Source organism: Vulpes vulpes, chromosome 15, assembly GCF_048418805.1.
Source record: "Vulpes vulpes isolate BD-2025 chromosome 15, VulVul3, whole genome shotgun sequence".
NCBI lineage: Eukaryota > Metazoa > Chordata > Mammalia > Carnivora > Canidae > Vulpes > Vulpes vulpes.
This window is the reverse complement of record NC_132794.1, coordinates 72,720,733-72,733,556: the sequence shown is the minus strand read 5'-3', so window position 1 is coordinate 72,733,556 and position 12,824 is coordinate 72,720,733. Positions and strand designations below refer to the sequence as shown.

Sequence of the window (12,824 nt, the reverse complement as noted above, 5' to 3'; positions counted from 1 at the left end):
ACCCCAAATTCTGCTTAAGGAGGCCATTGCTAAAATCCCTCTTTGGTGCCCAGGCATCAGTGGTGTCCTGTCCCCTAACCACCTGGGCATGATTATCGCCAGCAGATTGAAAAGCAGTACCTTCTGGCTCCTCACGCAAACTGCACCCTGACTGGTAAGTATTCAGGGGGAGAAATGATTTAAAAGCCAATCTGAGAAATCAAATAGAAAGACCACCAACTTTTGTGCCTTGGGCTTCAATCTTTCCATTTGTACTGGGAAGGATAAGACTTGATGCTTTCCCCAAGACCCCGTCTACTCAGGCCTTCTGACCCTGGTTCATAGGGAATCAGGGCGGGGGGAAGCCTAGGAGGTCCAACTGGCTAACTTTCTCTCTGAACAGAGGGAAACTGAGCCCAATGATGGAACAAGGTGAGATAGTGATGGCGCCAGTGATCCTGGCTGGACCCGGGATGCTGGTCTCATGCTTGGCCCTGAGCTGCTTGGTCCTAACTACCCCAGCCACTGCCTTAGGCTCTCAGCCCCGCTGGTCCCCCAGGCCGTGGGGCTTTCTCGGGCCTTTACCTTGTTCCAGTCAGGCCGCCCAGGCTGGGTGCGTGTCTGGAGGCCCGTGATGGAGTCCTTCTTCTCCTTCTTGGCCAGGAGGTCGAGGGCCATCTGCAGGCCAATGGCCTTCATGTCATTCTTGCCCAGTGCAGAGGTCATGTACATATGCAGCTCCAGGAAGGGGCCTGAGTGGTGGGAGAAGGTGACATTGAGGGGTTCGCGCCTATAATGGGGACACGGCAGGATGTCAGCCCCCTACCCCAGAGCTTGGAGAGAGACTAAGAGTGCTCAGAGCCCACTGTGCTCTTTGCAACCTCCAAGTGACCAATGCTTTAGAAAGGAAGGATGGCCCACCGCTGGATCAGAGTCTACTCTGTGCAAGGCGTAGGCAGTGACTGTGTGACCTCTGTCTGACGTGCACCCCAAAACCACCTCAGGACTAGGAGGGGAAATGCATCCCCTTCTAGCAGCATAGCAGTCTTTGGGCTCTGAAGCTCATACCCTTTCACATCTTATGGCGTCTGTTTAGTCTGGTTGGGCACACAGGCCATGTGCGCCTGAAAAGGTGACCGAGACTAAAAGGTCAAAGGTTGAATGAGCGGGTCAGATGGCCAATGCTACTGATCTACAGGGAAGGGCTGGAGCAGACGGACCTGTTTCCTGGGAGGGTGGGGACAGGGGTCGGTCTTGGGAGAGGGGCAGGATTCAAAGCTGGAGTGGGGTGTGTGAAAGGAGGGCATGCTGAGAAGGGGGAGCAGAGGAGCCAAGGAGGAGAGGCTGGAACCGACGTGGTGTTTGTAGGGCGTGATGGGACTGCCTGCCTGGAACACAGGATCCTTGCACGGGAGCAACAGGAGATGGGAGATGGGACTGGACACACATTGAGGCCCGATGTGAAAGGCCTTGACTGCCCAGCTGGCAAGTGGTGGCAGGTAGTGGGGACTGGAGCAGGGTGTGGCAGGATGAGAACAGCATCCCAGAAGGGGAGCCAGAGGACAGGAGGGACAGGACAGAGATTGGCCTGGATCTGCCTGGACACAGGCCTGGATACTGGTGAGTGTCCACAGCCCAGTGTCTGCAACGGGATCGGTTTGGTTTGCTGAGGCATTGGTCCCTTTGGCTCTCGGGGTGATTGGAGCTCCCTGCTGGGCACCTCTGTGCTCAAGCAGCTTCCCCCGTTTTCCCTGACATGGCATACAAATGTTACCATTTTCCACGTGTGCCATGACAGGAAAAGGCTGGCAAAGTGCCACCTTCCACCTGCGCATCGATCCCAGCTGGAAATGATGGGGCCTGATCCGGGACGTGGGGTCCACAAGCTTCATCCTTCTCCTCTCCCAAGACTAAAGTGTTCAGGCCATCCCAGCTGGCTCTCTACTGTCTCCTGTGCTGCCATTAGCCCTCTTTTGCTGTGGCTCAAGGTCTCAGTCACTGTTAAAATGCAAATGGCTCTAGGAAGAAAACACCTTTTATTTCACATATCACTTAACTTGAGCAGGGCTGGGTGGCTGGGAGGGAACAAGAGGTACCATAGAGACACCTGCCTGAGAGGGCCCCCCCTTCTTTCGCCTTCCTCAGAGGCCCCATCCCTCAGAGAGGGGGTGAGGGGAGAGTGACACCATGGTGGGGCGGAGAGGAGGAGCTCTGGAGAATGAGCTGGGTTCCACCCTCTCCAAATCTGTAGCGTTTGAGACATTCATTCCATTTCTGGAAAAGTCTCTGAAGTAAATCATCCAAAGGAGGGAAATAAACTAGGTGCACATACAGATTAATTGCAGATTTATATATGAGAGTGGAGAAACAGAAACAAATAAAATGTCCAGTAGTTGGAGCACGGCAGGCCACTAACTGTGTCATTCATTATATAGTCATTAAATACTATGACTGCTGGGCAGCCCGGGTGGCTCAGTGGTTTAGCGCCACCTTCAGCCCAGGGCCTGATCCTGGAGACCTGGGATGGAGTCCCACGTTGGGCTCCCTGCATGGTGCCTGCTTCTCCCTCTGCCTCTTTCTCTTTCCTCTCTGTGTTTCTCGTGAATAAATAAATAAATAAAACCTTTTAAAAAAGGAAAAAAATTACTGCAACTGCTGCTGCTACTACTATTGCCACTATTATTGCTACTACTGGAATCATGGACCCCTGGAATATGAACCCTGAGCCAAAGGCAGATGCTACTACTGCTATTACTACTATTGCTACTACTGCTACTGTTACTATTGCTGTTGCTACTACTATTGCTACTACTGCTACTACTACTGTTAGCATTACTGTTACTGTTACTACTGTTCCTACTACTGTTCCTACTGTTAATGCTACTATTACTGTTAGTGCTACTATCACTACTGCTGCTACTATTGCTACAACTGCTATTATGACTATTGCTACTACTGCCACTGCTACTATTGCTTCTATAGCTACTGTTGACACTACTGCTACTGCTACCATCGTTACTACTATTGCTACTACTGCTACTATTACTATTACTACTGATGCTGCTAAATTTACTGAGCAGCTATTAAGCTCCAGCCACCGTTTTGTGTGTGCACAGATGATCTCATTGAATACCCATGACAACCCTATGAGGTGGGTACTAGTTACATACATATTTTTCACGTGAGGAAATCGAAGCAAAGCAGTTAGATAATGTCCCCAAGTTTCGATAGCTATTATGGGATGGAATAAAGATTCAAGCGCAAACAGAATGTTCGAAGCTTAAGCTGTAGAAATTAAAAGCAATAAACCACGAATTCTTGAACTCAAACTTTGGTAAATAATTAAAGTTGAAATCAGAAGTCATGAGCTTCTGTTGCAGTTAATGAAAAACCTTGGAAGAAATTTGAGGTAATAAAGTTGTTGACTCAAGTGGTTTTGAGAATGCAAAGCACAGGGTTCACTGTTACCCTTTGTTTATACAGATTAGGAAGAAGCAAATTGCAAATATTTATAAACCAGTAACCAGGAAACTTAAATGAAATCTAAACTTCCCCCCCAAGCTTGTCATCATAAAATTGAGTTTCTAGTGAATTAATATACATAAAAGCATTTAGAACAAAGTGGAGGTTCTATAAATATTTGCTATAATTGTTATTTATAAGAAAGGGCAAGGAGCTTTATTGCAACATTCTAAAGTTTACCAATTCTGTGTCAAATACTATTGACTCGTGCTTTAGGGCTCTGAATGTTTGTTATAATAAACTATGCCTGTTTGAATGTTTCTTACACAAAACTGTGTTTGATTACTTGAACTTAGAAACTATTTATCATAGGAATTTAAACTCACTCATGGCAGCCGTAGGATAATTAAACAGCCAAATAAGATCTGATTCCATTGAACTCAACAAGTATTTAAAAAAAAAACACCAATTCTCTAAAGTTAGAAATATATCTAAAAATATTCCTCCTCATATTACTTATTCCATAAGTAAAACAAAACAATGATTCTAACAGATTAACTTTAAAACACAGTATAAAACCTCAGTGTTGATGGGCAGCCCGGGGGGCTCAGGGGTTTAGGGCCTGCCTTCGGCCCAGGGTATGATCCTGGAGACCCGGGATCGAGTCCTGCATCAGACTCCCTGAGTGGAACCTGCTTCTCCCTCTGCCTCTCTCTCTCCTCTCTGTGTTTCTCATGAATAAATAAAATAAAATCTCAAATAAAATAAAATAAAATAAAACCTCAGTGTTCCATAAAGATGTCCTGTAAAGACTGAGATGGAACCCAGAGAACCATGCTATCATACAGATTCAGCCTTGGCTTAGCACAGGATGTAAGCAGCAACCCTTAGGGGTGGGAGGGAGAGACTGTGGGGCTGGAGGAGGACATTCAAAACATTCATTTTTATTTATTTTTATTTTTTAATATTTTTTAAAGATTTTATTTATTTATTCATGAGAGACACAGAGAAAGAGAGAGGCAGAAACACAGGCAGAGGGAGAAGCAGGCTCCGTGCAGGGAGTCCGACGTGGGACTCGATCCCGGGTCTCCAGGATCACGCCCTGAGCCGAAGGCAGGCGCTAAACCGCTGAGCCACCCCAGGCTGCCCAAAATGTTCATTAAAAAAAAAAAAAGATTTCATTTATTTATTCATGAGAGACACACACACACACACACAGAGGCAGAAACACAGGCAGAGGGAGAAGCAGGCTCCATGCAGGGAGCCCAATACGGGACCCTATCCTGGACCCCTGGAACATGCCCTGAGCCAAAGGCAGATGCTCAACCACTGAGCCACCCGGGTGCCCCCAAACATTCATTTTTGATAAAAGTGTAAAAGAAGGGACCAAACGGGAAAAGAATTTGTACGTGTTAAGTTGTTTAACCTTTACCTTAAAGCATTCTCTACACTTTTTTCCCTGCCACCTCAGCAGGACAAATATTGAGCAGTCCTTCCCAATCAACACCTACGTTTCTTCACCTGTTCATCTCTACTAGCAGACGATGTACATTAAAAATTTATGTAGGAGGGGTTTCTGAGTGGCTCAGGCAGTTGAGCATCCGACTTAATTTCGGCTCAGGTCATGATCTCTGGGCCATGAGATCGAGCCCCCACATCAGGCTCTGTGCTCAGCAGGGAATCTGCTAGAGATTCTCTCCCTGTCCCTCCCCTTGCTTGTATGCTCGCTTTCTCTCAAAACAAACACATCAATCTTTAAAAAAGCTATGTTGGAGGAAAAAGAATCATATTTACCTTCCCACCTTAAAAAACTAGAAAAATAGACAAAGTATACGAAACTATGTTTTCCAGACACATGTGATCAAGCAGCATAGAACTGTAGTCGTTGAGAGAGAGAAACAGATGAAGTGAACCCCAGCTTACTGCCTGGTGCTGGTCTCACTGCATTGAGAAGTCACAAGGCAGCTGGGATTTGCCAGTCATAAAACTGAGAAAAGGAAAATGCACAGAAAAGAGCAAGGGGAACAGAAGAGAAAGAGGAAGGGAAGAAGGGAGAGAAGGAAGGAGGCAGGAGCTCCCTAGCTCTGAAAATCCACATAAAATTTCCCCTAAGTCTTTGGCTGAGTGTTAATCAATACATATACGAAAGAAAATTACCAGAAAACACTAGGCTTAACAGTACTAGGAGCTCAAACAGAGCTGGGGTTAATTTGTGTTTCCATCAGCAAGAGTGGAGACAGCTTGTAATGTTCAGGGGAGTGGGTAGAGCCCTCAGAGGTGTCGCCCTATGCTGACACATGCTCCACACGCACCCTAACAAAAGTTAAAAGCAAGTCTTGAAAGGATCCCAATTCTCCTAAGTCATATAAATGTGTGCCAGAACAAGGCACAGTGCTATGTAAAGCAATACCACAAAATCCAGAACACACAACGTGCAGTTTGCAATGCCTGACATCCAAAAAAAGTTATTGGGCATGCAAAGAGGTAGAGAATATGTTCCAGAACTCGAAGAAAATTTAGTCACTAGAAACAGACCAAGAAACAACAGAGATGATGGATTTAGACAAACCTATCACAGGAGATACTAAAAGTGTGAGCGAGAGAATGTAAAAATAAAAGAAAGCAGATAAAATGGAGAGAGAAATGGAAAACATAGAAGAGACCCAAATTTGCTCAAATTTGATGAAAATTACAAGCCCACCCATCCCAGAAATTCAATGAATTACAAATATAAGAAACACATAGAGAAAACCATTTCTCAGAACTGTTTTGAAGATTTCAGAGTACACATTTGCTCTTATTTTGCTAAATTTATCTTTAAGTATTTCATGTTTTTAAACTCTTTATTTAAAGTTTTTCATTACTAATTATCTGTTGCTAGTAAACAGGAATACAATTGATTTTGTGACCTAATATCCTATGCCTTGTGGAGTTCACTATGAGACTGATTGAAATGAAAAGCTAAAACTACAAGACTTCTAGAAGAAAAACATAAGAGAAAATACTCATGGCCATGGGTGAGGCAAAGATGTTAGGACACAAAAGGATGAAGAATAAAAGAAAAAAAAATCTGATAAACCGGACAACACTGAAATTCAAAATGTTGCCCATCAAAAGGCAATTTAAGAAAATGAAAAGATAAACCACAGACTTATAGAATGTATATGTCAAATGTGCACCTGACAGGGAACCTGCTTCCAGAATATGTAAGGAACTCTTACCACTTAATAAAAAAGAAGGCAAAGGAGTGGGCAAAATATTTGAACAGACACTTCAAAAATGCATAAACCGCAAATAACATGAGAACATGTTCAGCATCATTAGTTGTTAGGGAAATGCAAATTAAGAGCACATTGAGGGACGCCTGGCTGGCTCAGAGGTTGGGGGTCTGCCTTTGGCTCAGGGCATGATCCTGGGGTCCCGGGATCGAGTACCACGTCGGGCTCCCGGCATGGAGCCTGATTCTCCCTCTGCCTGTGTCTCTGCCTCTCTCTGTGTCTCTCATGAATAAATAAATAAAATCTTTAAAAAAAATGAAAAGACTATTCTTAAAAAAAAAGAGAGAGAGCGAGAGCACATTGAGATACTGCTATTTCCCACTAGATTGGCTGAAACGTAAGAGACTGCCAATATCAAATGTTGGCAAGGTTGCAGAGCAACTGGAACCCTCGTCCATTGCTGATGGAAACACAGAATGGTACAGCCACTTTGGAAAACCAGTGTGGCTGCTCCTTAGAAAGTTAAACTTAACACAGACCATACTACCCGGCAAATATGTCCACACTTACAGGCAGATAGAGCAGCTTTCTTCCAAATGGCTAAAAAGTGGGACTAACTCTAACATCCTCTCACAAATGAGTGGCAAAAGGGATTTTGGTATATCTATAAAATAGAACACTGCAGAAGAACGAACCACTTACTAATACCTGCAGCAACATGCGGAAGTTCAAAGGTATTACGTTAAGGGAAAGAAGTTAGAAAACATTGCATATTATATGATTCCACTTACAGGAGAGTCTAGAAGGGGCAAAACTGTAGTGATCAAAAGCAGATCCGGGGGTGCTGGGAGCTGCACATGGGGGGGAGGAGATGATGCCAAAGGAGGATGAGCAAACCTTGGCAGATGATAGAAATGCTCTATATTTTTACTGTGGCGGTGGTTACACCGCTGTACACATTTGTCATAATGTCATTGTATTCATGTAAACTTGCATTGGCGAATGTTATGGTATATAAATTATTCCTTAAAAAACTAAAAAAAAAAAAGTGTGAATAGGAGTCATTTGAAAGCACGTTAAAATGTACATTCCTGGGGAGGGATGGATGGGTGGCTCAGTTGTTCAGCCTCTGCCTTTGGCTCGGGTCATGATCTCAGCGTCTTGGGATGGAGCCCCCCCCCCCCCCTCAGCAGGGAGTCTGCTTGTCCCTCTACCTTCACCCCTGCTCATGGGCACGTGCTCTCGCTCTCTCTCAAATGAATAATAACTAAAAAAAAAAAAAAAAGCACATTCTTGGGCCCTGCTCTCAGAGACCCCGATTTGGAAGTCTGGGATGAGGCCTGGGAATCTAAACTTTCATCAGGTATTCATCGTGACTTAAAAAAAAAAAGCCACAAAAGAGGGAAATTATTTAAAAAAATTATGTTTTTGTAAAGTGTGAATAAGAAAAAAATACCAGGACATCCTTTAAAATACCTGGAATGCTTTGGATAGCTGGATGAGATTATGAATACCTTTTTCTCCTCTTTTTTTGGTTTGACACATTTTACATTTTAGTGGGGAAAGAAAAAGCATTCCTCTCTCCCTCCCATTTTTGATAGAAATGGAATAATCTAAACACCCTCTTACAAAGACCCCGAGCCCCGCCCTGCTGCCATCTTCCTCAGGCCCGGTTCCTTTCCTACCCTCTTGTGATATCTCGGCCTGGTCCATCTCCAGTTTGGTCAGCAGGCTCACAAACCACTCGAAAGATCTCTGGTCTCGGTTGATCCACATGAAGTCCACCTGGGGAGAGGGGCCAGGTGTTCAGGTCAGTGTTCAGAGTGAGCCAGCCTCATTCATAGCATGCTCACGTCTGTGATCCTCAGCACCTGGATGATGCCCTGGTGTTGGCAGGACGCACATTACCATTCCCATTTAACAGATGGTGACACAGACTTGCAGGGGTAGGAACCTTGCTCAGGTCACAGAACAGCATGGGATCAGGACCCAGGTTCCTGACTGTCAGGTCAGGATTTTCTGCAATAACCTAATGTTCATAGTAAGCAGTGTTCTCAACTATTAAGCTTAGGAAGAAGCCAGAAGAATAATAATTCTTTTTTTGAGAAGCTCTTTTAAGTGGCCTATACAAAATAATGAATTTTCAAAAGGCAAACGTTTTCATTTTTAAAACTACCAGCAGGTGATGGCTAGTACACATCACGGCTATAACCGGATCCCAGCTGCCTGACTTGCAGGCTCTGAAGGTCTTTACTGGGACTCCATCTTCAGGGCCCAGGCTGCCTCTCAGAGGTGCAAGGGGAGGCCTGGACACTTGGGAGGCATGAGGAGAACATGGGGTGTTAAGGGAAGCATAGGGACCAGTTGTTCCATCCGTCCCTCCCCTGCATCTGCACAGGAGAGCCTACTCTTCCAGGGAAGAGGGTCCAGAGGCCTTCCTGTAGGAGGTGGCACTCACCTTGTGGAGCTTCATGTCCTCATCCTGGGCGCTATCCATCCAGGAGTGCTGGCAGCTGGGGCAAATGTTCTTCCTCTTCTGGTGCCTGAGGGGAGGCGATGAGTGAGTCTTCTCAGGACCCCAAAGAACAATGCAGGGGATGGGGGGAAGGGGCAGGGTAGCAGGGCCCACCCTATGAGGAAGGGGAGGATTGAGAGCCAAAAGAGAGAGGGAGGAAGGCCAGAGCAAGAAAGAGAAGAAAGGGTAAAAGGAGAGAAGACGGGAACAAGGGTGAGGGGAGAAGGGGGGCTCCCTAGGATGCAGGCAGGGGTGGCAGCCTGTCCGCCCACCTGTACATGATGCTCTGCAGGATGGAAGCAAAGGGGGTGATGCCAATGCCCGCGCCGATGAGCACTGCATGCTCAGAGGCAAAGATCCTGCGGGTGGGGGTTCCGTAAGGGCCGTCAATGTAGCACTGTGGACGGGAGAGCATTGGAGGAGAGAGGCCTGGGTGCCTGGGGAGAGCCGGACCCCAAGGCTTCAGCAGCCCTCCTGGGCTGCAGCCCAAGCCTAGTGGCTCCCACTGTAGTGCTCAGAGCTCAAGTCTGGAAGAGCCCTGGAATGTCAGAAGGCAGAACTGGGGAGGGTGGGACCCAGCACCTGCGAGGGGACAGGTTTGGTCCCCTTCTCTAGACACCTGGGGACTTGAGGGACTGGGGTCCCTGGGGTCACAGCAAGCCCTCTCTGTAAGCAGAGGCTTCTCTTCCTCTGGTTGAAGCAGGGTCCTTGGTCATGCTCAGGCATGGGAGCCTCTTACCTTGATGTTACAAAACAGGTGGTTCTCAGAGGACTTCTCAGAGACCTGTGGGGAGCAGAGAGCCGTGGGCCTCTGGGAACGGGCACATCAGGTCATTCTCAGAGGCAATCCAGCCCTTGCCACTCTGGGCAACTCTACAAAAAGGGAATTGCTTTTCTTGCCCCAAGCATTCCAGGGAGCTTGGAGTCCTTTTGAGGGAGAAGATCAGTGGTGTGCTGGCAAACTGACTCTTCAGAAAAAGAAGACAACACCAAAATCCTGACTGGTAGTGTCCAGAGATTTCTGGTGTAAATACTGCCATCGTGGCTTCCACCGTAATGACTGTGTCTAATAATTGGCTCTCAAGGCTTCTGAAAATCTAACAATTGGCTCTTGTGGTCCAATGCAAGTCAGCTTCAAGGGGTGACAGGAGAACGCTCACTACCCCCAATCTCCAGCCAACTCCCATAACTTTCTCCCCGCCCCCTCTTGGCTTAAAGACCCTTTCCTCTTCCGCAGCTGACAAATTCCTGTGCATCCTTCAGAACCCAGCTCAGCTGAAGCATCTTTTCCTCCTTATAGCTGTGCCCAGCTGCACCAGGCAGAAAAGCCAGTGGCTGGCCTGGCTCACAGCTTCACCCTGCCCCTGGCACTCTGTTCTGGGCTTCCTGATGGGAGCCACTGAGAGCAGGGAGCAGGCCTCCTTTCTGGGCCTGGGCACTTGGCAGACTGCATTTGAGAGGTCAGTGCACTTCCTTCCAGAAGTTGAAGGAAGCAGACCCTCCCAAACAGGCTGCAGGGGCCTGGGATAACTCTCTGTCTGGTGCTGGGAGGCAGAGTTAGGAGTGACCTTCACAATCATCCAGAGTAATCCCCCACTTCGCCAAAGAGGAACCCAGCTTGACAGTATTGAGAATGACTTGTCCAAGTTCCCAAAATGCTCAGGGTAGAGCCTGGGTCTCTTGCTGACCGTCCAGTGCTCATCGCATGACAGCACGTTGCTTCTTTGTTTGGGGGCCCCTGCATGCTGCGTCCTTGCAGAGGAGGTGTCAGACTTGAACTAGCGGTGTAGGAGGTACACCGGACAAGGGCTACTCTCCTTTCTGTTCTCTTTAAGCCTTCTGATTGCACGGGGAAAACCCACGTCATGGTTAGCCATCTTCAACATGTAACATTTACCAGTCCCACCTCTTTTTTTTTCCTTTTCTTTTTCAAAAGTGAGAGAGAGAAAAAAGAGCGCGAGCCTCTGAGAGAGAGAAAAGGGAGAAGCAGTGGAGTTCAGCTTCAGGCTCAGAACACTAGCAGGCAGAAACATCTGGAAAGAATTTAGTAACACTGGTTTTTATTGATTTTACTTTTCAAGTTATCTTCTGATTACAGCACATGCTAACTTCCCATTAAAGACAGCAAGCTCAAGCATCCTTTTAATACAATTCAGTTTAAAGTGATGCTGGGGAGGAAAGAGAGAGGCCAGGTAGGCAGGCAATAGTCTCAATAGGGTGCGACTATGGCAATAGTTATGGAAGGGGCGCACCCAGGCTCGGGTGCAGGGGCACCACATAATAATGTGCAGTGCTTCCTGGTGTGGCCTGCCCATAAGGACCTCTCCTCTGGGTTCCAAGGACTTGCCACCCATGGGGAGACAAACATGGGCTCTCCCCCTCTCCAGCCCCCGTCTCCGCAGCCTTACCTGGCCTGGCTCGGCTATGGCTCTCCACTGTGCCTGAGCCCCTTCCTTTGTCACCGCCGTGGATACTAGGCCTTGGTCCCCCTGCTGTGGGGTTCCCTTGGGCCTGTAGGATGTCAGTTCCACAGTGACATCCTTGCTGTAGGCCACCGCTCCCTGTACCGAGGTTCCTGAATGGGTGTGCTGGTGCTCCAAACTCTGGTTTCAAAATGGAAGTTGCTTTATTACTTAAATCATGAAATTAGAACATGTTAGTTCTTTTTTTATTTTTAAAGCTTTTATTTATTATTCATTAGAGACACAGAGAGAGGCAGAGACACAGGCAGAGGAAGAAGCAGGCTCCCTGCAGGGAGCCCGATGTGGGACTCGATCCCAGGACCCAGGATCACGACCTGAGCCAAAGGCAGACGCTCAACCACTGAGCCATCCAGGTGCCCCAGTACACGTAAGTTTTTAAAGATTCACATGTTACAGGATTTGAAAGGATAAAGCAAAAAGTACCCTGAATAAAGTAGAATAGCTTCTCTAAACATGTTTCTATGTCCTTCCATACTTACACACACACACACACACGCACACACACACACACACACACATTTACATAAATGAAATATATTTCTTTGTAATCTGTCTTTTCCACTTAGTACATCTTGACTAGCTTTCCATGCTAATGCATATACATTTACATAATATTTTTTAGGGACTTACTATTCCATGATAAGGGTGATCAGTAATTTATTTAGCTACACCCCTGTTGGTTGGGCATTTTGATCATTCCCACTTTCTCATTACTGTGAACAACCAGCATATATAAAATAGCACCTCTCCTGTCTCTATCCCTTTACCCTGATTTATTTTGCTTCGTAGCATTTATTATCACTTGGCACATTATGCATGTATATTGTTTGTTTATTGTCTATCTCTCTCTCCAGAAGGTAGGGCAGGGACTGCGTTTGTTTTGCTTACTGATGTATCTCCGGCATCTAGACTAGTACTTGGAAAACAGTAAGTGTTACGCTCACTAAATGTTTGTTAGATGAATGAATGAACAAGGTGATTAACATACTTCCTGTGCAACTGTCCAACTAGATTTTCAGGACAAAGCCCTAAGGATGGAATGGCTGGGCCAGTGGGTAGGCATATTTAAGATGCCGACTCGTGTGGCCAGACTGCCTGCCAGAAAGACTGTGCTAACTTATTCTTTGGTGGTGGTCCCTAAGGTCCCAAAGAAACAGAGCCTTTAAC

At 46.6% G+C, this 12,824-nt stretch overlaps 1 protein-coding gene across 1 annotated transcript in view; it reads right to left on the bottom strand.

The window, feature by feature from the left end:
- The window catches only part of NOX5 (NADPH oxidase 5), a 36,159-nt gene that overhangs the window by 4,801 nt on the left and 18,534 nt on the right, over positions 1–12,824 (bottom strand). Inside the window, exons 11-16 of the mRNA XM_026014178.2 lie at positions 11,583–11,777; positions 9,914–9,958; positions 9,447–9,571; positions 9,118–9,202; positions 8,345–8,444; positions 565–731 (exon numbers count right to left, since the gene is read on the bottom strand). Coding sequence (XP_025869963.2) covers positions 565–731; positions 8,345–8,444; positions 9,118–9,202; positions 9,447–9,571; positions 9,914–9,958; positions 11,583–11,777 — 717 coding nt within the window. The remainder of the gene's footprint in view (positions 1–564; positions 732–8,344; positions 8,445–9,117; positions 9,203–9,446; positions 9,572–9,913; positions 9,959–11,582; positions 11,778–12,824) is intronic.